At 49.7% G+C, this 25,741-nt stretch overlaps 1 protein-coding gene across 1 annotated transcript; it reads left to right on the plus strand.

Annotated features, from left to right (window-relative positions):
- Nucleotides 1-340: 340 nt before the first annotated feature.
- cenpk (centromere protein K) lies at nt 341-24,481 on the plus strand. Its single transcript, XM_080183644.1, has 11 exons — nt 341-408; nt 1,251-1,277; nt 1,823-1,960; nt 8,022-8,081; nt 8,608-8,680; nt 9,466-9,512; nt 9,679-9,761; nt 10,566-10,667; nt 10,799-10,931; nt 23,484-23,546; nt 24,149-24,481. The coding sequence occupies exons 1-11, from the start codon at nt 406-408 to the stop codon at nt 24,305-24,307; spliced, it is 888 nt and encodes a 295-aa protein (XP_080039770.1). The 5' UTR covers nt 341-405; the 3' UTR covers nt 24,308-24,481.
- Nucleotides 24,482-25,741: the final 1,260 nt, after the last annotated feature.

Genomic DNA, 25,741 nt, shown 5'->3' on the forward strand with positions numbered 1-25,741 from the left:
GGAAGTGACGCGGGGACTTGGCGGTTTGGCGCCAAAAAGCGAAACGGGTTTTCCGATTGGAAAGAAAACAAACTCGAGAGAGAGAGAGAGAGAGTGAGGGGCAGAAATATAACTGACTGACTGAGAGTCTGACTCTGACTGTCCGCATGTCTGTCTGTCTGTCTGACTGACTGTCTCTGTCTGTGTGAGTATGGTCACTATCTGGTCATTCCAGGTGTACTGAATGAATTGGATGTAAATCTCCCCACTGCCCCCCCCCCCCCCCATCTCACCCACACTCGATATGGGGAGCTGTGGTTGTGTTGCAGAGCGGAGACACAATTCTAACTTTGCCCTCTTTCCCTGGTCAGGTGACGGTTTCTCAGGTCCTGTGGAGCTGGGAGTCGCCGTTCTCCGGAGGTGCTCATGGTGAGTCTGAGATTTGGGGCGGTTACTCGGTCACTGTCTGTGTGGAGGCTGCACGTTCTCCCCGTGTCTGCGTGGGTTTCCTCCGGGCGCTCCGATTCCCTCCCACAGTCGGAAAGACGTGCTGGTTAGGATGCACTGGCCGCGCTAAATTCTCCCTCGGTGTACCCGAACAGGCACCGGAGTGTGGAGACTAGGGGATTTTCACAGCAACTTCATTGCATCGTTAATGTAAGCCGACTTGTGAGAACAAAGAAACTAGTGTGGGGAGGGCCTGGGTATCTCTTTTGACACCAACCAAATAAACAAACTCAAATTAACTTAGGGACAAATTAAAAGGGGCAGCTCCCTAAAAAGAAGGGGACAGCCCAAACAAAAAAACAAAGTCAAAAAGAAACTTAAAACATCAAGTTAAAATGTGATTGTCAGAGTCTATAATACATCCCAGCCCCTGCGGTGCCCAGTGGGCACGGAAGGCGTCAACTGCACCCGTGGACACTGCATACTTCCTTTCTAGGGACACTGCATACTTCCTTTCTAGGGACGCCTGGCCAGTTGCTGCGCTGTAGGGGTTCTGTGATTTACGTGACCCGTCCTCGGAATTTAATCCTTCCAGCCCCGTCTGGGGTTGTGGGGGGGAATCAAACTGGCTGTGGTTCTCTCTGAAGCACGGGCATGCTGATGTGTGCAAAGAAGGATCCCACGGGGTGGGGAAGGTGGCCAATCCTTCGCTGGCAATCTTTTATAGGCTGTCGAACTCCAGCAATTGGGGATTTAATCAGAAAATCGTACTCAGTGAGGCAAGCTCACTGAATCCTGAACTTTTGTTTGTCTTTATTTGACAGGATGTACAAGACGAGATTATGAAGGAGGTGAGTGTGTCCAGAATCCACTCGTTTCTCTGCTTCGCAATTGTCCGCTCGAGCCCTTCCTTTGGATTTCTGTGGTGTTTGGAACGTGGAAATTGCCACCCTTTAGTGCCACAGTTTCCAGAAGCAACAATGTTCCTGCGGGGCCTGTCACTGCTGTGGGATTAACCCCTACCTCCACCTCCAAGAATGTAGTGCGGTTGCTGTGATCAGGCCAGAATTCAATTCCTGGTCCAGGCACTTTGTTGCCATTCCCCGCAAAGGGGGGGAGGGTTGGTTTCGTGACATGAGGCGAAGCTGGAGAGGGGGAGAGGTTTGTGGCATGAGGCAAAACTGGACAGTGGTCATTTCTCCTTGGAGTGAATGGGGGGGGAGGTGTTGGGTGTGGAATGGGACTGACTGTATTGCTCTGCAGGAGTGCCAGTAACGTTTGATGGTCCGAATGGCCTCCCTGAGTTCTCCAGTGGATCTCTGTGGTGCTGACCCGTTCGCGTTGTATTCAGTGTTGCCGTGTGAACCGCGGGTCTTTAACCTTGTGATTCCCACAGGCCGAGGAGTTGGCACGGCGCTCGGCTCTCTATCAAAGTCACCTCCCCCCGCCGCTTGTGAACGCCACCTGCCTCTCTGAGTCTGCGGAAGAAGAGCTACTGGAGGAGTGTAACGAGGCCTGGAGAGAGCTGGGAGAGGTGAGGCATTGGCAGTCTCTTCTCTTCCCCATCCCTCCCGCCACCTCTGCGTTCTTGCTTGCACTTCTAACGACTGTTGCCCTGCTGTCCTTTCCACCATCTCCATTCTGCAGCGAGTAACTCTTTCTTCCTGCCCAGTGGCCTGGATGAGTGTGGCTCCGACAACACTTGAGAAGCTCGACACCAACCAGGACAAACCAGTCCCCCACTCAATCGATACACTAACCACCCACCTTCAACATTTGCTTCCTCCACCACCCACGCACAGTGGCAGCATTGTGTACCGCCTACAAGATACACTGCAGCAACTCACCAAAGCTCCTTCGACAGTGCTGCCCAAACCATAGAACCATAGAAAATTACAGCTCAGAAACAGGCCTTTTGGCCCTTCTTGTCAGTGCCAAACCATTTTTTGCCTAGTCCCACTGACCTGCACTTGGACCATATCCCTCCGCACCCCTCTCATCCATGTACCCGTTCAAATTTTTCTTAAATGTTAAAAGTGACCCCGCATTTACCGCTTTATCCGGCAGCTCATTCTACACTCCCACCATTCTGCGTGAAGAAGCCGCTGCTAATATTTCCTTTAAACTTTTCTCCTTTCACCCTTAACCCATGCCCTCTGGTTTTTTTCTCCCCTAGCCTCAGTGGAAAAAGCCTGCTTGCATTCACTCTATCTATACCCATCAAAATCTTATACACCTCTATCAAATCTCCCCTCATTCTTCTACACTCCAGGGAATAAAGTCCTAACCTATTCAGTCTCTCTCCGTAATTCGGCTTCTCAAGTCCCGGCAACATCCTCGTGAACCTTCTCTGCACTCTTTCAACCTTATTTACATCCTTCCTGTAACTAGGTGACCAAAACTACACGATACACTAAATTTGGCCTCACCAATGCCTTATACAACCTTACCATAACACTCCAACTTTTATACTCGATACTCCGATTTATAAAGGCCAATGTACCAAAAGCACTCTTTATGACCCTGTCCACCTGTGACGTCACTCTTAAGGAATTCTGAACCTGTATTCCCAGATCCCTTTGTTCAACTGCACTCTTCAGAGTCCTACCATTTACCCTGTACGTTCTACTTTGGCTTGTCCTTCCAAAGTGCATTATCTCACACTTGTCTGCGTTAAATTCCATTTGCCAATTTTCAGCCCAATGGCAAATGGCCAGAGGTCCAAATCCCTCTACAAGCTTTGAAAACCTTCCTCACTGTCCACTCCACCTCCAATCTTTGTATCATCAGCAAATTTGCTGATCCAATTTACCACGTTATCATCCAGATCATTGATATAGATGACAGCAATGGACCCAACACCAATCCCTGCGGCACACCCCTCGTCACAGGCCTCCACTCAGAGAAGCAATCCTCCACAACAACTCTCTGGCTTCTTCCATTGAGCCAGTGTTGAATCCAATTTACTACCTCCCCATGTATACCTAGCGACTGAACCTTCCTAACTAACCTCCCATGAGGGACCTTATCAAAGGCCTTGCTAAAATCCAGGTAGACAACATCCACCGCCTTCCCTTCATCCATTTTCCTGGTAATCTTCTCGAAAAACTCTAATAGGTTGGTCAAACATGACCTACCACACACAAAGCCATGTTGACTCTCCCTAATAAGTTCCTGTCTATCCAAATATTTGTAGATCCTATCCCTTATCACACCTTCCAATAACTTGCCCACCACTGACGTCAAACTTACTGGCCTATAATTTCCAGGATTTTCTTTGGAACCTTTTTTAAGCAATGGAACAACATGAGCCACCCCCCAATCACCCGGCACCTCTTCTGTGAATATTGACATTTTAAATATGTCTGCCAGGGCCCCTACAAGTTCACTACTAGCCTCCTTCAAGGTCCGTGGGAATGCCCTGTCCAGTCCTGGGGATTTATCCACTCTGATTTGCCTCAAGACAGCCAGCACCACCTCCTCTTTAATCTGTAAAGGTTCTATGACCACCCTACCTGTCTGCCCTATTTCCATAGACCCCATGCCCACGTCTTCAGTAAATACGGATGCAAAAAACCCATTTAGTATCTCCCCCATCTCTTTTGGTTCCATACGCGGTCTACCACTCTGGTCTTCAAGAGGACCAATTTTATCCCTCACTTTCCTTTTGCTCCTAACATACCTCTGGAAGCTCTTTGGATTTTCCTTAACTCTGCCTGCCAAAGCAACCTCATGTCTTCTTTTAGCCCTCCTGGTTTCCCTCTTAAGTAGCTTCTTGCATTTTTTATACTCCTCGAGCATCTGATCTGTTCCTTGCTCCCTGTACCTTCCATACAACTCTCTCTTCCTCTTAATCAGCATTACAATCTCCTTCGAGAACCAAGGTTCCTTATTCCTATTTACCTTGCCATTAATCCTGACAGGAACACACAAACTCTGCGCTCTCAAAATTTCTCCTTTGAAGGTCTCTCACTTTCCATTCACATCCTTACCAGAGAACAGCCTGTGCCAACCCACACTTCCCAGATCCCTTCTCATTTCATCAAATTTGGCCTTTTTCCAGTTTAGAACTTCAACCCGAGGACCAGATCTATCATTATCCATGATCAGGCTGAAACTAATGGCATTATGATCACTGGATCCAAAGTGTTCCCTCACACTCACATCCATCACCTGCCCTAACTCATTTCCCAATAGCAGATGCAATATTGCATCCTCTCTAGTTGGCACCTCTATATACTGATGTAGAAAATTTTCCTGAACACGTTTTACAAACTCTGCTCCGTCTAAACCTTTAACAGTATGCGAGTCCTAATCTATAATTTATAAATATATAAAATATATAATATAAATATATAAATAAATATAAAATATATTTATAAATATATAAAAAAGAAGAGGCTGGCTAGGGTGAATGTTGGTTCTTTAGAGGATGAGAAAGGGGACCTAGTGGTAGGGGATGGGGATATGGCTAAGGTATTGAATAACTTTTTTGTTTCTGTCTTCACGGAGGAGGACGTGAATAATTTGCCGGGTGTTAGCGATGGAAAGGTGGTAGGACTGGAGGGTCTTAATGACATTACTGTTACTAGAGAGGCGGTGCTCGACAGACTGGAGGGGCTGATTGTGGACAAGTCCCCAGGACCGGATGGAATGCATCTGAGGGTTCTGAAAGAAATGGCGGAGGTGATAGTGGATGCCTTGGTGGTTATTTTCCAGACGTCGCTGGGTTCCGGGGAAGTGCCGGATGATTGGAAAACGGCTAATGTTACGCCGTTGTTTAAGAAGGGTGCCAGGCAAAAGGCGGGGAATTATAGGCCGGTTAGTTTAACGTCTGTGGTAGGTAAAATGTTAGAATCTGTCATTAAGGAGGAAATTGCGAGGCATCTTGAAGGGAATTGCTTGATAGAGCAGACGCAGCACGGTTTCATTAAAGGGAAGTCGTGTCTGACAAATTTACTGGAGTTCTATGAGGATGTGTCTAGGGCGGTGGATAGAGGAGAGCCGGTGGATAGAGGAGAGCCGGTGGATGTGGTCTTTCTAGGTTTTCAGAAGGCGTTTGACAAAGTACCTCACAAGAGGTTATTGCAGAAGGTCGAGGGACATGGAGTTGGGGGTAGGGTGTTAGCGTGGATAGAGGATTGGTTGTCAAATAGGAGGCAGAGAGTGGGGGTCAATGGGTGCTATTCGGATTGGCGGTTGGTGACTAGTGGAGTGCCCCAGGGGTCGGTGCTGGGGCCTCAGCTTTTTACCATTTATATAGATGATCTGGAGGAGGGAACCAAGTGTAGGGTTTCAAAATTTGCTGATGACACCAAGATTGGGGGAACGGCAAATTGTGTGGAGGGTGTGAAGAGTCTGCAGAAGGATCTAGATAGGCTGGGCGAATGGGCCAGGAAATGACAAATGGAATTTAATGTTGGCAAGTGTGAGGTGGTCCACTTTGGTAGGAAGAATGGTAGGAAGGACTATTACTTACGGGGCGAAAAACTGCAGCAGGCGACGGTGCAGAGGGACCTCGGGGTCCTTGTGCATGAGTCGCAAAAACCCAGCTTGCAGGTGCAGCAGGTGGTCAGGAAGGCGAATGGGATGCTGGCCTTCATCGCGAGGGGGATTGAATATAAAAGTAGGGAGGTCTTGCTGCGGCTGTATAGGGCATTGGTGAGGCCGCAGCTGGAGTACTGTGTGCAGTTTTGGGCGCTGCACCTGCACAAAGATGTTTTGGTCTTGGAGGGAGTGCAGAGGAGGTTTACTAGGCTGATACCGGAGTTGAGGGGGTTGAGCTATGAGGAGAGGCTGAATATACTGGGCTTGTACTCGTTAAAGTTCAGAAGAATGAGGGGAGATCTCATTGAGACGCATAAGATGATGAATGGGATGGATAGGATAGAGGTGGAGAGACTCTTCCCGCTCAAAAAAGACAGTAGGACTAGGGGGCACAGCCTCAAGATAAAAGGGGGGCGGTTTAGAACGGAGTTGAGGAGGAACTTCTTCACTCAAAGGGTGGTGAATCTCTGGAATTCTCTGCCCGTTGAAGTGGTGGAGGCTGCCTCGCTAAATATTTTTAAGACGCGGGTTGATGGGTTTTTGATAAGAGAGGGGATTAAGGGTTATGGGGAGAAAGCGGGAATGTGGAACTAAGCCACGACAGATCAGCCATGATCTTGTTGAATGGCGGGGCAGGCTCGAAGGGCTAGATGGCCTACTCCTGCTCCTATTTCTTATGTTCTTATATGTGGAAAATTAAAATTCCCTAATATCACAACTTTGTGTTTCTTGCAGTTGTCAGCCATCTCTCTGCTGATTTGCTCCTCCAATTCTCGCAGACTATTAGGTGGACTATAATACAACCCCATTAATGTGGCCATACCTTTCCTGTTTCTCAGCTCCCCCCATCGGGCCTCTGTAGACAAGCCCCTGAATCTATCCTGTCTGAGTACCGCTGTAACATTTTCCCTGACCAACCCGCCACCTCTACCCCTGGAAGGACAAGGGCAGCAGGTGCCATGGGGAACACCCACTGCCTGCAAGTCTGTACGCTCTCCTGGAACTCTCTCCCTAACAGCGCTGAGGGTGTATCAACGCCACAGGAGACTGCAAGATGGTGGATCATCACAATCTTCTCGAGGGTCAATTAGGAATGGGCAACAAATGCTGGGCCTGGCCAGCCATGCCCCCAGAAAAGAATAAAATAGTTCTTACTGCCCCTCTCCCCACTACCTTTTCTCCCTTGTGCTGGGTACTGTGACGTCATCTTATCCTCAAATAAGATGCAGGGAGAGTATTCGTGAGCCCTCCTAGTGCGGTCTCTCCATATGAAACATATTCATAGTGATATACAGCACGGAAAGAGGCCCTTCGACCCAACTCGTCCATGCTGACCAGGTTTTTTTTTAAACAGAACTAGTCCCATTTCCCTGTGTTTGGCCCATATCCCTGGAAATCTTTCCTATCCATGTACCTGCCCAAATGTCTTTTAAGTGTTGCTATTGTACCCGCCTCTACCACCACCTCTGGCAGCTCGTACACACACCAACCTCAATGTGGAAAAAGTTGCCCCTCGTGTTGCTGTTTGCTGTGCAGATACTTGGATTTGGGCCAGTGTGTGTGGGAGTTTGAGCATTCTCCCCGTGCTTGCGTGGGTTTTCTCCGGGTGCTCCGGTTTCTTCCCACACCCCAAAGATGTGCTCTTAGGCAGATTGGTGTAACAAATTGTCCCTAAATTAGTCTCCCCTCAATCTGGTTTCCGACATGGAATGCCATAAGCATAGACAAGGGTCATGGGTGGAAGAGGGGACTCACAATGTTGAAATGGCGGCACGGGTTAGTTGGGCCGAAGGGCCTGTTTTCCGTGCTGATTTGTGCTTTGTGCCCCTTTTAAATCTTTCCCCTCATCTTATGCCATCTACTTTTGGACTCCCATTCCCAGTCAAAAAGACCTTGGCTACTCACCTTATCTAAGGACCTCATGATTTTATAAACCTCTATAAGGACACCCCTCATTCTCCTATGCTCCAAGGAAAAAAGTCCCAACCTCTCCTTATAATTAAATCCTTCCAGTCCCAGTAATATCCTTGTAAATCCTTGCTGTTCAGTTTCAGAACAAGTTGACCCTTGCTGATGCGAGAGAGGTGATCCAGGATTCGGACAATCCGGTGAGTCTTCCTCGACTTTTCATCCTTTCAGCAGGTTGGACCTGCCTGCAATGGAAAGAAGGGGCGCCGCGCTGTGGGAGGGTTGGCGCCGAAGGGGCGCCGCGCTGTGGGAGGGTTGGCGCCGAGGGGGCGCCGCGCTGTGGGAGGGTTGGCGCCGAGGGGGCGCCGCGCTGTGGGAGGGTTGGCGCCGAGGGGGCGCCGTGCTGTGGGTGGGTCGGTGCCCCCTGGGTGGGTCGGCGCTGAGGGGGCGCCGCGCTGTGGGAGGGTCGGCGCCGCGCTGTGGGAGGGTCGGTGCCCCCTGGGTGGGTCGGCGCTGAGGGGGCGCCGCGCTGTGGGAGGGTCGGCGCTGAGGGGGCGCCGCGCTGTGGGAGGGTCGGCGCCGAGGGGGCGCCGCGCTGTGTGTTTCTGACTGCTGTGTCCAGAGAGGTGTGATATCCTGTGCTGTCGCTGAGGAACAGTTTCTGATGGTAGTCTGATTGTGATCCCTGGATTACTGACATATTTATTTATTTTATACACTGGACAGCTCGCAGTGTTGTTGGCGCGTGAAAGAGCCCTCCTGGCAGAGCTCAGTGTCCAAAGGAACCGTACCCCAAAACGTAAGTTGAGACTGAGGCTGTAACCCGAACTGTGATGCACTGACAGCAGCTGGGGTCCCACACCTCAGGAAGGAATATACTGACATCAGGCAGAGGAGTTCAGTACGGATTTACTGGGATGTTTCCTGGGCTCTAAGGGGTTAAATGCTGAGGAGGAGATTACGCAGGAACTCGGGTTTGTATTCCTGGGGATTTAGAGGTTTGGGGGTTGATGGAAGTTTGACATTCAGACAGGGTGTAGAGAGAGCGAAAAACTATTTCTTGCTGGTTGGGGGAAGAGATGAATCTGGGACAAGGTGGGATGGTTGGAACAGAGTCTAAAAAGGACTGAAAGTGTTAATGGGCTGAATGGCCTCCTTGTTTCTGGGTAATGGGCTCAAGAGGGGCTGAATGGTCTCCTGTTCTGTGTAACAGGCTTGGGGGTGGGGGTTTGCTAAATGGGCCAATTCTGTTCAATCTATATCCTGTAGTTTTAGGACCACAACAATTCTCATGAGAGAATCTAGAATGGTGGAGTGGGTGGGGGAACAGCGACAGCATGTGGGGGTCTCCCATTGAAGACAGATGAGGAGGAATTTCTTCTGAGTGTGGCCAGTCTGTTTCTGATTGACAAGGTGGTTATAGGAAGAGTTGGGGGGAAGTGGAGTTGAGGCCACACTCAGATCAGCTGTGATCTTAGAATGGGGGGGTGGGGCTCGAGGGACCAAGTGACCACCTCCTGCTCCTAAATCTGGGGGTCTTGTGTCAGTTATCACATTTTTCTCTTCTGTTTTAAATGCTTGCAGCTTTACTCGCCAACCAGGAGGTGCTGACATGTTTGGGGAAACAAGAGGTAAGATCATTTCAGTGTAGAGGGAGCTTTACTCTGTTTCTAACCCCATGATGTACCTGTCCTGGGAGTGTTTGATGGGGGACAGTGTAGAGGGAGCTTTACTCTTTAATTATTTGATGAACTTCGTTACTGAGATGAAACCTGAGGCTACTTCTTTGTCCATCAGTTACAGAACACAGACAGACAGCTGGAGATGATCCTCTCATGCGTGAGAGCAAGGAAGAAATCTTTGCAGGAGGAGTTGGAGAGGTTCGATGGATAATCCTGCTCGTTACGTTTTCTATTTCCTCGTTACCCTGGGACCTTGTTTGAACAGTCCGCCTGCACGCTGAGCTCTGAGCCAGCCACAGTCTTGGGGCAGCTGTGGATGCTGGATAGTCACTGCTGTGTCTCAGAGGGAATGCAGCCTTCTGACCAGAGAGCGCTGATTCTCCTCCCTGGGTGCTCTCTGGTTACCACCGTTCCTCTGGATGTTCACTGCCCACCATCTAGACTCGAGTGGATGAGGGACAGGACATTCCGTGTGGGGCAGAATGGCCACTGTCATATCTGTGGTGCGCTTCCATCTTGAATACCTCCTTCCCGTTTCTGCATTTGGAGTAAGGAAGAGTGGGGGAGATGAATATAAAAGTCTTGCTCCGCTGTACAGGGAGTTGGTGTTTCTGCAATTGGTGTACGGCGAACAGTTCTGGTCTCCTTACCCTTACTGAAGGAGGGGTCTACTCGCATCGGAGGCCATTCAGAGAAGGTTCACTGGGCTGATTCTTGGGGTGAAGGTGGTGCGAGTTGGAGGCAGGGGGCTGGAATCTAGGACTGTGGGGGAGGGGACACAGTTTCAGAATGGGGGGTCTCCCATTGAAGACAGACTTCTGATCAATGGGCGGGGGGTAGGGTGTTGAGGATTATGCGTATGAAGGGGAGGACAGACAGGTGGAGTTGAGGATACAATCAGATCAGACACGTTCTTATCAAATGGGGGAGTAGGCTTCGAAGGGCCAAATGGCTTGTTCCTTATTTCTGGTAATTCCTGTGATTTCCCCGGTATTTTTGCAGGGAACAGAAATGGCTGCAGGAACAGCTGGAGATGGAGAAGGTGCTGCAGGAGAAGCTGGAGGATCAGCAGCAGCAAGATTTTCTCACGCTCTCCAAGAACAGGTAAGGGGTCGGCGCTGGGGGGTGGAGGGTCGGTGCTGGGGGTGGGGTGTTGGTGCTGGAGGAGGGTCAACTTAACTGATGTTGGTACTTTTCTCTTTGCTTTCTTTCACTCCACCTTCCCCCACCCCAAGCGTGATCCAGAAAATGAAAATTAACATGGAGAAGGTGACATTGCAAAAGGAGAAACTCCTGTCAGCTTTGGGAAACTTCTTGGACGTGCATTACCCTCCCCCGGCTGAGGCAGAAGTTGGCCGAAAGGCAGCGGTAAGCAGAGAGCACCAGACCTGGGGAGACCATTCAGCCCGTCCGATCCATTCAATTCCATCTTGGCCTTCAACTCCACACCCAGCCCCCATCCCTACAGTACAGAAGGAGGCCATTCAGCCCATCGAGTCTGTACTGGCTACGTTCCCATCCAGATCCTATTCCCATAACCTTACATTCTTAACCTGCTAATCCCCCTGACACTAAGGGGCAATTTAACATGGCCAATCCAACTAACCTGCATATGTTTGGACTATGGGAGGAAACCAGAGCACCCGGAGGAAACCCACGCAGACACAGGGAGAATGTGCAAACTCCACACACAGTGACCCAAGGCAAGAATTTAATCTGCGTCTGGTGCTGAAAGACAGCAGTGCTAACCACTGGACACTTTTGTATCTCTCCCCACTCACCTTTAACCTATGCACTCTAGTTTTAAACTCCCCTACCTTTGGGAAAAGATATTGACAATCTCGCTGATCTATGCCCCTCGTTATTTTATAGACCTCTATAAGGTCACCCCTAAGCCTCTTTCACTCCAGAGAAAAAAGTCCCAGTTTATCCAGCCTCTCCTTATAACTTAAAACCATCAAGTCCCAGTAGCGTCCTAGTAAATCTTTTCTGCACTCTTTTTTTTGTTCAATAATATCCTTTCTATAACAGGGTGACCAGACCTGTGCACAGTATTCCACGTGTGGCCTTACCAATGTTTTGTACACCTTCAACAAGTCCCAACTCCTGTATTCAGTGTTCTGACTGATGAACACAGTAAGAAGTCTCAAACACCAGGTTAAAGTCCAACAGGTATATTTGATAGTAAACCTACAAGTTTTGGGGTTTGCCCCTTCGTGAGGTGAATGGAGAGTTCTGGTCTCTGACAGGGCATATTTCAGCACACACGGTATACAGAATACTGATTAGAATGTGAGTCTTTACAGCTAACCTGCTATTCAAGTCTTAAAGATGCAGACAATGTGAGTGGAGAGAGCATTAGGTCAAAGAGATGTTGTCTCCAGACAGTACATTAAGTGAGGTTTTGCAAACCCAGGTAAGTTATGGGGGTTACAGATAGTGCGACATGAACCCAAGATCCTGGTTGAGGCTGTCCTCATGTGTGCGGAACTTGGCTATCAGTCTCTGCTCAGCGACTCTGCACTGTCGTGTGTCGTGAAGGCCGCCTTGGAGAATGCTTACCTGAAGATCAGAGGGCGAATGCCCATGACCGCTGAAGTGTTCACCAACAGGAAGGGAACAGTCTTGCCTGGTGATTGTCGAGCAGTGTTCGTTCATCTGTTGTAGCATCTGCATGGTCTCCCCAGTGTCCCATGCTTCGGGATATCCTTTCTCACAACAGCGCAGAGTCCCTGAGCAAAAACTGATAGCCAAGTTCCGCACACGAGGATGGCCTCAACCAGGATCTTGGGTTCATGTCGTGGTATCTGTAACCCCCATAACTTGCCTGGGTTTGCAAAACCTCACTTACTGTACTGTCTGGAGACAGTACACACCTCTTTAACCTAATGCTCTCTCTACTCACATTGTCTGCATCTTTAAGACTTGAATAGCAGATTAGCTGTAAAGACTCACATTCTAATCAGTATTCTGTAAACTGTGCGTGTTGTTATATGGTCTGTCTGAGACCAGAACACTCCACTCACCTAACGAAGGGGCAAACCCCGAAAGCTTGTGGTTTTACTATCAAATAAACCTGTTGGACTTTTATCTGGTGTTGTGAGACTTCTTACTGTGTTTACTCCAGTCCAATGCTGGCATCTCCACATCCTGACCGATGAAACCAGGCATGAGTTGAGTCCGTCCTCATGTGTGCGGAACTTGGTTATCAGTCTCTGCTTGGTGACTCTGCGCTGTCGTGTGTCGTGAAGGCTGTTGATGAGAACGCTCACCCGAAGATCAGAGGCTGAATGCCTGTGACCGCTGAAGTGTTCCCCAACAGTATGCCTAGTGATTGTTAAGCATGACATGAGGACGGCCTCAACTGGGATCTTGGGTTCATGCCGTGATATCTGTAACCCCCACAACTTGCCTGGGCTTGCAAAATCTCACTAATTGTCCTGGCTGGAGACAATGCACATCTCTAACCTGTGCTTAACCCTCTCTCCACTCACATTGTCTGTACCTTTAAGACTTGATTACCTGTAAAGACTTGCATTTCAACCATTATTTTGTAAATTGACTTTGTGTCGTTATATGCCCTGTTTGTGAACAGAGCTCCCACTCACTTGATGAAGGGGCAGCGCTCCGAAAGCTAGTGGCTCGCGCTACAAGATAAACCTGTTGGACTTTAATCTGGTGTTGTGAGACTTCTCACTGTGTTTACCCCAGTCCAACGCCGGCATGTCCACATATGTAGAGTTAAGCCACAGATCAGCCATGACCTCATTGAATGGCAGAACAGGCTCAATGGCCTTCTCCTGGTCCTGCGAATTCCGCTCCTCCCCCACACTTCCCCCTCCCAGCGTCAGTAGTCTCTCAGTGTCGAAGCCCTTCACAATTCTGTACGGTTCCATGTAGATTGCCTCTCGTTCTTTGAAATTCCAGAGAATATCAGCCTGATTTACTCAGCCTCTCCTCGTAGGACAATGTTTCCTCCCCCCTCATCCGGGGACGCCCCGTCCAGTAAATCTTTGCTGTCCCGGAACCTGGTGTGAGTGCATCCTTTCTTAACTCTGAAGACCAAAACTACACGGTTATTCCAGATGCGTTCTCACCCGCACACTTGTAGTAGGACCTCTTTATATTTCTGTGCTCCAACCCCCCCCCCCCCACCTCCGGTTCCCAGTTAGGGATCCCCATGAGCCTGTATCACGTGTTTGCATGTGTACAGCGCTCCGAGCCACACTTCAATCAGGTAAAAACCCTGCAGGTCCCCGGAACGGCACGGTAGCACAGTGGTTAGCACTGCAACCTCAATGCCAGAGTCCTGTGTTCAATTCCCAGCTCGGGTCACTGTCTGTGTGGCATCTGCACGTTCTCCCCATGTGTATGTGGGTTTCCTCCAGATGCTCCAGCTTCCTCCCACAATCCAAAGATAGAACATAGAAAAACCACAGCAGAAACAGGCCCTTCGACCCACAAGTTGCGCTGAACATCTCTACCTACTAGGCTTACCTATAACCATCAATCCTACTAAATCCCACGTACTCGTCCAGAAGTCTCTTAAAAGACCCTGTCGAATCCACCACCACCACTGGCAGCCAATTCCACTCACCCACCACCCTCAGTGAAAAACTTACCCCTGATATCTCCTCTGTACCTACTCCCCAGCACCCTAAACCTGTGTCCTCTGTGGCAGCCATTTCAGCCCTGGGAAAAAGCTTCTGAGAATCCACCCGATCAATACCTCTCAACATCTTATACACCTCTATATCAGGTCACCTCTCATCCTTCTTCTCTGCAAGGAGAAAAGACCGAGCTCTCTCATCCTACCCTCATAAGGCATGCCACTCAATCCAGGCAACGTCCTTGTAAATCTCCTCTGCATCCTTTCAATAGCTTCCACATCCTTCCTGTAATGAGGCGACCAGAACTGAGTACAGTACTCCAAGTGGTGTCTGACCAGGGTCTTATACAGCTGCAGCATTATAAGAACATAAGAAATAGGAGCAGGAGTAGGCCAACCAGCCCTTCGAGCCTGCCCCGCCATTCAATAAGATCATGGCTGATCTGTCGTGGCTCAGTTCCACATTCCCGCCCTCTCCCCATAACCCTTAATCTCCTCTCTCATCAAAAACCCATCAACCTGCGTCTTAAAAATATTTAGCGAGGCAGCCTCCACCACTTCAACAGGCAGAGAATTCCAGAGATTCACCACTCTTTGAGTGAAGATGTTCCTCCTCAACTCCGTTCTAAACCGCCCCCCCCTTTATCTTGAGGCTATGCCCCCTAGTCCTACTATCCTTTCTGAGCAGGAAGAGTCTCTCCACCTCTATCCTATCCATCCCATTCATCATCTTATACGTCTCAATGAGATCTCCCCTCATTCTTCTAAACTCTAACGAGTACAAGCCTAATCTATTCAGCCTCTCCTCATAGCTCAACTCCGGCATCAGCCTAGTAAACCTCCTCTGCACTCCCTCCAAGGCTAAAATATCCTTGTGTAAGTACAGCGCCCAAAACTGCACACAGTACTCCAGCTGCGGCCTCACCAATGCCCTATACAGCCGCAGCAAGACCTCCCTACTTTTATATTCAATCCCCCTCGCTATGAAGGCCAGCATCCCATTCGCCTTCCTGACCACCTGCTGCACCTGCAGGCTGGGTTTTTGCGACTCATGCACAAGGACCCCGAGGTCCCTCTGCACCGTCGCCTGCTGCAGTTTTTCTCCACGTAAGTAATAATCCTTCCTACCATTATTCCTACCAAAGTGGACCACCTCACACTTGCCAACATTAAATTCCATTTGCCATTTCCTGGCCCATTCGCCCAGCCTATCTAGATCCTTCTGTGGACTCTCCCCACCCTCCGCACAATTTGCCTTTCCACCAGTTTTGGTGTCATCAGCAAATTTCGACACCCTACACTTGGTTCCCTCCTCCAGATCATCTATATAAATGGTAAAAAGCTGAGGCCCCAGCACCTGGGGCACTCCACTAGTCACCGTCCGCCAATCCGAATAGCACCCATTGACCCCCACTCTCTGCCTCCTATTTGACAACCAGTCCTCTATCCACGCTAACACCCTCCCCCCAACTCCATGTCCCCTGACCTTCTGCAATAACCTCTTGTGAGGTACCTTGTCAAACGCCTTCTGAAAATCAAGAAAGACCACATCCACCAGCTCTCCTCTATCCACAGCCCTAGACACATCCTCATAGAACTCCAGTAAATTTGTCAGACACGACTTCCCTTTAAGGAAACCGTGCTGCGTCTGCTCCATCAAGCAGTTCCCCTCAAGATGCCTCGCTACTTCCTCCTTGATGACGAATTCTAACATCTGGGCTGCAGAGGAACCTGGAGTGGGAGGGTGAGAATCCGGTCGTAGTTGTTCATGTGGGTGCCGTCGACGTAGGCAAAATGCAAACTGAGGATCTGGGGAGGGAGTTTGAAAAGCTGGGAATGGAATTAAAAAGTAGAACCGACAAGGTGGTCATCTCTGGGCTACTGCCTGAACCGAGTGCAGACGGGCGTAGGGTTGATAGGATTAAGGAAGTGAATGGGTGGCTCAGGGATTGGTGTGGGAGGAATGGGTTTGAATTTATGGGGCATTGGCACCAGTATTGGGGTAGGTGGGACCTGTTCAGGTGGGATGGGGTTGGTCTGAACCGTGCTGGGATCAGAGTGCTGGCTAATCGTGTAAAGAGGACTGTAGACAGGGCTTTAAACTAATTAGGGGGGGGGAGGGTGTGGTGTTCAGGAAGGATAGGCAGGAGGGAAAAGGGGGGCACGTAGCTCTGCTGATTAAGGATAGCATCAGGGTGATAGCGAGGGATGATATTGGAGCAGAAGGTGGAATCGTTGTGGGTGGAGATTAGGAACAGCAAAGGGAGGAAGACGCTGGTGGGTGTCGTCTATAGGCCCCCCAATAATGATCTGGAGGTGGGGCGGGCTGTTAACGCACAAATAAGTGCGGCGTGCAGGAATGGGACTGCCGTGGTTATGGGGGATTTCAATCTGCATATTGATTGGTCGACCCATGTTGGACGCGGTGGGCTCGAGGAGGAGTTCTTGGAATGCTGCCGGGATAATTTCCTCGAACAGTGTGTGTTGGAGCCGACGAGGGAGCGAGCTATCTTGGATCTGGTGCTATGTAATGAGGCGGGTAGAATTAGGGAACTTGCGGTGAAGGATCCTCTTGGGGAGAGTGATCATTGTATGGTGGAGTTTCTGGTGCAGATGGAGGAGGAGAAAGTGGGTTCCCAGACACGCGTCCTTTGTTTGAACAGAGGGGAGTACGGTAGGATGAGAGAAGAATTGGCGAATGTGGACTGGGGGAGCGCGTTGCAAGGTAGGTCTGCTGAGGAGCAGTGGAGGATCTTTAAGGAGATCTTTCTTGGTGCTCAGCAGAAATTTATTCCGATGGTCAAAAAGGACCGTAGGAGGAGAGGTAATAAGCCGTGGATAACAAAGGAGGTGAAGGAAAGTGTTAAATTAAAAGTGGAGGCGTTTAGAGTAGCTAAGAGTAGTGGGCGAGAAGAGGATTGGGAGAGGTTTAAATGTCAACAAAGATTGACAAAGAAGTTGATAAAGGAGGGTAGGAGAAACTATGAAGCTGGGCTAGCGCTTAATATAAAAAAGGATAGCAAGAGTTTTTATAAATATATAAAAAGGAAGAGGCTAGCTAGGGTGAACGTTGGTCCCTTAGAGGATGAGAAGGGGGACTTAGTGGTAGGGGATGGGGATATGGCGGAGGTCTTGAATAACTTTTTTGTTTCGGTCTTCACGGAGGAGGACATGAATAATTTGCCGGATGTTAGAGATGGAAAGGTGGTAGGACTGGAGGGTCTCGATGACATTACTGTTACTAGAGAGGCGGTGCTCGACAGACTGGAGGGGCTGATTGTGGACAAGTCCCCAGGACCGGATGGAATGCATCCGAGGGTTCTGAAAGAAATGGCGGAGGTGATAGTGGATGCCTTGGTGATTATTTTCCAGACGTCGCTGGATTCCGGGGAAGTGCCAGAAGATTGGAAAATGGCTAATGTTACGCCGTTGTTTAAGAAGGGTGCCAGGCAAAAGGCGGGGAATTATAGGCCTGTTAGTTTAACGTCTGTTGTAGGTAAAATAATCTCCCGAATCCTAAACGCAATCCCTCGATTTAATAAAGGCCAGTACACCATAAGCCTTCTTAATCACATCCCCTACCTGCGAAGCCAATTTGAGAGTCCTATGAACCCGGACCCCAAGATCCTTCTGATCTTCCACACTGCTAAGAGTCCTACCCTTAATATTATATTCCTTCATCCCATTTGACCTGCCAAAATGAATCACCACACGCTTATCTGGGTTGAAGTTCATCTGCCACTTCTCCGCCCAGTCTTGCATCCTGTCTATGTCTGAAAGATGTGTGGATTAGGTGAATTGGTCGTGCTAAATTTACCTTAGTGGTCAGGGGGACTAGCAGAGTTAATGCACAGGGATAGGGCCTGATTGGGATTGTGGTCAGTGCAGCCTCAATGGGCTGTAATGGCTGTCTCCTGCATGGTAGGATTCTGCGAATCCCTTCTTGGGTAAATAGAAACCCCACAGTGCACACGACGGCCGTCACCAACCACAACCCCACCCATCTCCGATCCCTGTAGCCCCACTCATTTACCCTGCTAATCCCCTGACACTAGGGGTAAATTTAGCATGGCCAATCAACTCGCACATCTTTGGATTGTGGGAGGAAACTGGAGCACCTGGAGGAAACTCGCACAGACATGGTTAGAATGTGCAGACTCCACACAGACAGTGACCCGAGCCGGGAATCAAACCCAGGTCCTGGCGCTGTGAGGCGGCAGTGTAATCACTGTGTCAGTATGCAGTTGGTACCCCAGGCCATGGTCTCACCAGCACAATGTATAGTCGTAGTAAGATTTCTGTACGTGTAGTACTGCAGCCTCAAATGGAATACTAGTCCAGAAGGCCAGTTTTTTCACACAGAGTGATGAGTGTCTGGAACAAGTTGCCAAAGGTGGTCATAGAGACGGGTACAATTTTATCTTTTAAAAAGGTTTTAGACAGTTACATGGGTATGATGGGTTTAGAGGGACATGGGCCAAACAAGAAGAAGAGACTGACTAGAGTGAATGTTGGACCCTTGGAAGATGAGAGGGGGGATTTAGCAGTGGGCGATGAGGAAATGGCTGAGGCTTTAAATAAGTTTTTTTGCCTCGGTCTTCACGGAGGAGGACACGAATAGTTTACCGGATATTAAAGATAGAAGGATGGCAGGAGATGAGGGCCTTAATGTGATAACTGTCACTAGAGAGGTAGTGCTTAATAGACTAGCGGGACTGAAGGTAGACAAGTCCCCGGGACCGGATGGAATGCATCCCAGGGTGCAGAAAGAAATGGCAGAGGTGATAGTGGATGCCTTAATAATTATTTATCAAAATTCGCTGGACTCCGAGGAAGTGCTGGAAGATTGGAAAACGGCTAATGTTATGCTGCTGTTTAAAAAAGGTAGCAGACAAAAGGCAGGGTATTATAGGCCGGTTAGTTTAACGTCTGTAGTTGGAAAAATGCTAGAATCCGTCATCAAAGAAGAAATAGCAAGGCACCTAGAAAAGAATGGTTTGATCGAGCTGATGCAGCACGGACTCGTTAAGGGGAAGTCACGTTTAACAAATTTATTGGGTTTCTAAGAGGATGTGACTAGTGCGGTAGATAGGGGAACTGGTGGATATGGTGTTTTTAGAATTCCAAAAAGTGTTTGATACGGTACCTCACAAAAGGTTGCTGCAGAAGGTTAGGGTGCACGGAGTTGGGGGTAAGGTGTTAGCGTGGATAGAGGATTGGCTGTCTAATAGGAAGCAGAGAGTTGAAATCAATGGGTGCTATTCTGGTTGGCAGTTGGTGACTAGTGGAGTGCCACAGGGATCGGTGCTGGGGGCTCAACTGTTTACCATTTACATAGATGATCTGGAGGAGGGGGCTGAGTGTAGGGTGACAAAATTTGCTGATAACACGAAGATGAGTGGAAAAGCAAATTGCGTAGAGGGTGTGGAAAGTCTGCAGAGAGATCTGGATAGGCTGAGCGACTGGGCGAGGGCCTGGCAGATGGAGTATAATGTTAGCAAGTGTGAGGTTATCCACTTTGGCAGAAATAATAGTAGGGGGATTATTATTTAAAAGGTGAAAAGCTGCAGCATGCTACGGTGCAGAGGGACCTGGGGGTCCTTGTGCACGAGTCGCAAAAACCCAGTCTGCAGGTGCAGCAGGTGATCAAGAAGGTGAATGGAATGTTGACCTTTATAGCGAGGGGGATAGAATATAAAAGTAGGGAGGTCTTGCTGCAACTGTACAGGGTACTGGTGAGGCCGCAGCTGGAGTACTGTGTGCAGTTTTGGTCGCCGCACTTGCGGAAGGATATATTGGCCTTGGAGGGAGTGCAGAGAATGTTCACTAGGCTGATACCGGAGATGAGGGGGTTAGCCTATGAAGAGAGACTGAATAGACTGGGTCTGTACTCGTTAGAGTTTAGAAGGCTGAGGGGGATCTTATAGAGACGTATAAGATAATGAAGGGGATGGATAGGGTAGAGGTAGAGAGATTCTTCCTGCTTAGAAAGGATAGCAGGACTAGAGGGCACAGCCTCAAGATAAGGTGGGGGCAGTTTAGATTGGAGTTGAGGAGGAACTTCTTCACTCAAAGGGTGGTGAATGTCTGGAATTCTCTGCCCGTTGAAGTGGTGGAGGCTACCTCGCTGAATATATTTAAGTCATGGATAGATAGGTTTCTGATAGACAGGGGAATTAAGGGTTATGGGGAGAAAGTGGGAAAGTGGAGCTGATCCACTTCAGATCAATCATGATCTTATTGAATGGCGGGGCATGCTTGAAGGGCTAGATGGCCTACTGCTGCTCCTATTTTTTATGTTCTTATAAACGCTGGCAATTGGGCTTAGCTTAAGGTTGATAAAAAAGGGGCGGCGTGGAGAAGTTGGGCCGAAGAGCCTGTTTCCATGCTGTAAACCTCTGAGACTATTCTGTCTAGGTCTGGGTGCCACTGTAGGAATGACATGAAGGCTTTAGTGAGAGAGTTAGGTTGGAAAAGGAAGGCCAGAATGGAAGGTGGCAGGGCAGGCTGAGAGAGCAGTTAAAGCATTGTGTCCTCAGTCTTATTAGTGGGGGCACTGAGTACAGAGGGTGAGAATCTCAGGTTGAACTTGTGTAAGAAGCCAGTTAGGCCTCACCTGGGGCACTGCCTCCAGTTCTGGGGGCCACACTTGAGGAAGGATGTGAAGGCACTGGAGAGAGTACAGAGGAGATTCACAAGAATGATTCCAGGGATAAAGAACCGTAGCTCGGAAGACAGATTGGAGAGGCTGGGACTGTTCTCCCTGGAGAGAAGGCAGCTGAGAGGGAACCTGATCGATTCAAGATTCTGAGGGATCTGGATGGGGTAAATAGTCAGAAACAGTTCCCCTTTGAGAGAGAGCATCAAGATGGAGAGAGCACAGATTCTAAACCGTGGACAGAAAGGAGGTGAGGTGATGTGAGGAGAAATGATTCCACCCAGAGGGTGTCTGGAATCGGGAAGAAGCTTCATGTGAGGGTGGTTGGAGGTAGGTTCGATTGAGGGGTTCAGACGGGGATTGGATCACAGTCTGAATAGAGGGAATATTGTGATTGTGGACAAGTCCCCAGGACCGGATGGAATGCATCCGAGGGTCCTGAAAGAAATGGCGGAGGTGATAGTGGATGCCTTGGTGGTTATTTTCCAGCCGTCGCTGGATTCCGGGGAAGTGCCGGAAGATTGGAAAATGGCTAATGTTACGCCGTTGTTTAAGAAGGGTGCCAGGCAAAAGGCGGGGAATTATAGGCCTGTTAGTTTAACGTCTGTTGTAGGTAAAATGTTAGAATCCGTCATCAAGGAGGAAATAGCAAGGCATCTTGAGGGGAACTGCTTGATAGAGCAGATGCAGCACGGTTTCGTTAAAGGGAAGTCGTGTCTGACAAATTTACTGGAGTTCTATGAGGATGTGTCTAGGGCGGTGGATAGAGGAGAGCTGGTGGATGTGGTCTTTCTTGATTTTCAGAAGGCGTTTGACAAGGTACCTCACAAGAGGTTATTGCAGAAGGTCAGGGGGCATGGAATTGGGGGTAGGGTGTTAGCGTGGATAGAGGACTGGTTGTCAAATAGGAGGCAGAGAGTGAGGGTCAATGGGTGCTATTCGGATTGGCGGACGGTGACTAGTGGAGTGCCCCAGGGGTCGGTGCTGGGGCCTCAGCTATTTACCATTTATATAGATGATTTGGAGGAGGGAACCGAGTGTAGGGTGTCGAAATTTGCTGATGACACCAAAATTGGTGGAAAGGCAAATTGTGTGGAGGTTGGGGAGAGTCTACAGAAGGATCTAGATAGGCTGGACGAATGGGCCAGGAACTGGCAAATGGAATTTAATGTTGGCAAGTGTGAGGTGGTCCACTTTGGTAGGAATAATGGTAGGAAGGATTATTACTTACATGGAGAAAAACTGCAGCAGGTGACGGTGCAGAGGGACCTCGGGGTCCTTGTGCATGAGTCGCAAAAACCCAGCTTGCAGGTGCAGCAGGTGGTCAGGAAGGCGAATGGGATGCTGGCCTTCATCGCGAGGGGGATTGAATATAAAAGTAGGGAGGTCTTGCTGCGGCTGTATAGGGCATTGGTGAGGCCGCAGCTGGAGTACTGTGTGCAGTTTTGGGCGCCGTACTTACGCAAGGATATTTTAGCCTTGGAGAGAGTGCAGAGGAGGTTTACTAGGCTGATGCCGGAGTTGAGGGGGTTGAGCTATGAGGAGAGGCTGAGTAAATTAGGCTTGTACTCGTTAGAGTTTAGAAGAATGAGGGGGAGATCTCATTGAGACGTATAAGATGATGAATGGGATGGATAGGATAGAGGTGGAGAGGCTCTTCCCGCTCAGAAAGGATAGTAGGACTAGGGGGCACAGCCTCAAGATAAAGGGGGGTGCGGTTTAGAACGGAGTTGAGGAGGAACTTCTTCACTCAAAGGGTGGTGAATCTCTGGAATTCTCTGCCCGTTGAAGTGGTGGAGGCTGCCTCGCTAAATATTTTTAAGACACGGGTTGATGGGTTTTTGATAAGCGAGGGGATTAAGGGTTATGGGGAGAGGGCGGGAATGTGGAACTGAGCCACGACAGATCAGCCATGATCAGATTGAATGGCGGGGCAGGCTCAAAGGGCTAGTTGGCCTACTCCTGCTCCTATTTCTTATGTTCTTATATGCAGGGTCACGGGGATAAGGTGGGGGAGTAGGATCAGGGAGAACTCTTTCAGAGAGCTAGTCCAGACTCAAAGGGGTCAATGGACTCATGCGTTGTAGACATTGATTGTATGAATGATTCCTGGGATGAGGGGACTCCATGGATAGATTGGGAGAAATTGGGAATGTTCTCCTTGGGAGAAGAGAAGGTTAAGAGGAGATTTGATGGAGGGGTTCAAAATCATGAGGCGGGGGGTTTGGGGTTCGGGACACAGTAGAGAGAGAGAAACTGTTCCTATTGGTGGGAGGATGGGGAACCAGAGGGGGACGCAGATTGGAGGTGATTGGAGAAAGAAGCGACGGAGACACGAGGAGAGAGTTTTTCACACACCGAGTGGTTAGGATCTGGAAGGCGCTGTCTGAGAGTGTGGGGGGAGGCAGGTTCAATTGAGGCTTCCCAAAGGGGAATGTTCAGGGGACTGGGTGGAGGAGCTGTAGAAGGCAGGATAGGCCAAATGGCCACCTGGTGCATCATGACAATTCCCATGATTCACTCTGGTCAGGGGTGGGTGTGGGTGTGTGTGTGTGTGTGTGTACCTCCCACCTCTTGTTTGATGGGATGCTCGTTGGCTGATCTGGGGTCCAGCCTGGTACTCATTAATCTCAATACGGTTTTCTGCTTTCAGAGGTTGGCTTCCACCAGAGGCGACAACGCAGCCGGCTTCATCACTCTGCATGAGATTCTCGAGGTAAGGACGGGCGTATCTTCATATGGGTGGGGGGAGGACAGGGAATGCTGTCACGTTACTCGAAAATAGCTTGTCTATTGGGGTGTCCCCCCACCCGGCGAGGTTACACAGATAAGGAGCATTGGCGCGGCTGGAGGAGTTACAGAGATGGGGAGGGATTCGAAAGCGAGGGTGAGAATTTGATAATGGAGACGTTGCCAGGTGGGGGCCAGTGTGGGTCAGCGGGCATTGGGGTGGGGATGGGGGGGGGTGCGGTTTCGTGAGGAGAATATGCAAACTCCACGCAGAGAGCCTCCCTGGAGCTGTGAGGCAGCAGTGCTAACCACTCCTGAGGGGTGATGGGTGAACCCGAGCTGGTGTTGGGGGGGTGGGGGGCTGCAGAGTTTGAGTTTGAGGTTAATGAGGGTGGGGGCTGGCCTAGTGGGAGCCCCCCTGCCCTCCTCCAACGCTTCACCACCACACTCTTGTTTGGCGCCTCGGTCGGTGTGCTTCAGGGTTGCCAATTCGGACACAAGTGTCAGTGTCGGTGCACTGGATGCTCATCCCCTCCTCTCTGTCTCTCTCTCTTCCCCACTCTCTGAGCCTGTCTCTGTCTTTCTCAGCACCTCATGACCAAGACGATGAAGACCCCCCATGACCCCTACCTGGAGCTCGATGATTCCTTCTGGCCACCGTTTGTTGAGGCCCTCCTGCGTTACGGGGTGGTTCTGCGCCACCCTGAGGACCCGCACCGCATCCGACTGGAGGAATTTGACCAGTAGAGAGAAAGGGAGGAGCGCCGTCCCGACAGACCATCCTCCCTTCTCCCTCCCAGCGGCCAATGTTGAGACTCCCCCACCCCTCCACCTCCGCAGGTCCGGGCGCCAAGGACAGACGGGCTTCGAGCCCCTTCCAGCCATTCAGCATTTACACAGCAGGAGTACATGCTCAGCGTGAGTCTTAATGGTGGGGGTGGGGAAGGGGGGGGAGTGGAAGGATGCTGCTGGGGGGGTGATGCTGGGTATAAACACCTCTCATCTGCTTTTTGCACCTTGGACACTGGCTTTTTCCGACTATGGACTTTATCTGTGAACTCGAGAGTGGGAGATGTTTTTGGCTGTCATGGCAAAGTTTAGGAAAATCGTCCAGGCGGCAATATCAAGGAAGGACAGGAAGAAACTTGCACGTGAGAGAAGGACACACGAGAGCGTGGAGAGAAGTGAGGAGGTGTCGATTGGAGATCCACAACCGAGGTGACCTCCGCCCACTGACCTGTGGCGTGTGTGTGTGTTTCCGAGCATTCCCAGAAATGGATGGGTTTCTCCGTCGTGAGGTTGGTTCACAGACACTCCGGGCTGTCCCCGGAACTGTCAAAAGACACACCCTCGCTACGCATTTCCCCAGCACTGTCACAGCTTCCTCGTCACTTCATCGCCTGATGTACTGTACATTAAATCTTTTCTTTGTCTTCACATTTTGCCATTTAAAATGTTGGTGGACTTCGGCTGAGAGATGTCAACTGGAATTGTGGCACTGAATGTATATCACATTGTGTCTGCATTGAATCCAATAAACACTCCCAGGACAGGTATAGCACGGGGTTAGATACAGAGTAAAGCTCCCTCTACACTGGCCCCATCAAACACTCCCAGGACAGGTACAGCACGGGGTTAGATACAGAGTAAAGCTCCCTCTACACTGTCCCCATCAAATGCTCCCAGGACAGGTACAGGACATGGTGAGGTGACTAGAACTGCACACAATCCTCCAGCTGTGGTCTAACCAATACTCTGTACAATTCCATATTATCTCCTTGCTTTAATACTCTGTGCCACAAATGATAAAAACAAGTGTCCCATATGCTGCCTTAACTACCCTATTCATCTGCTCTGCTGCCTTCAGGGACCTGTGAATAATTACCCCAAGATCCATTTGTTCCTCTGCCCTGCCATTCACTAAATACTCCCTTGTCTTGTTACGTGTAGTGAACCATTTGGTTCACTTATTGTTCTTTAGGGAAGGAAATCTGTCATCTTTACCCAGTTTGGCCTAGGTGAGACTCCAGACATGTGCTACAGTGCGGTTGACTCTTAGTCCAAAGACAGCTAGGCATGGATAATAAATCTTGGCCCAGCCAGTGACGCCCACTTTCTCTGAAAGAATAAAAAAAAAGTGCTGCTGTCCTGCATGGCGTATGTACTCCCACAGCACTGTTG

This window comes from Carcharhinus amblyrhynchos, unplaced genomic scaffold (assembly GCF_965287045.1).
Source record: "Carcharhinus amblyrhynchos unplaced genomic scaffold, sCarAmb.v2.hapA chromosome_357, whole genome shotgun sequence".
Lineage (NCBI taxonomy): Eukaryota > Metazoa > Chordata > Chondrichthyes > Carcharhiniformes > Carcharhinidae > Carcharhinus > Carcharhinus amblyrhynchos.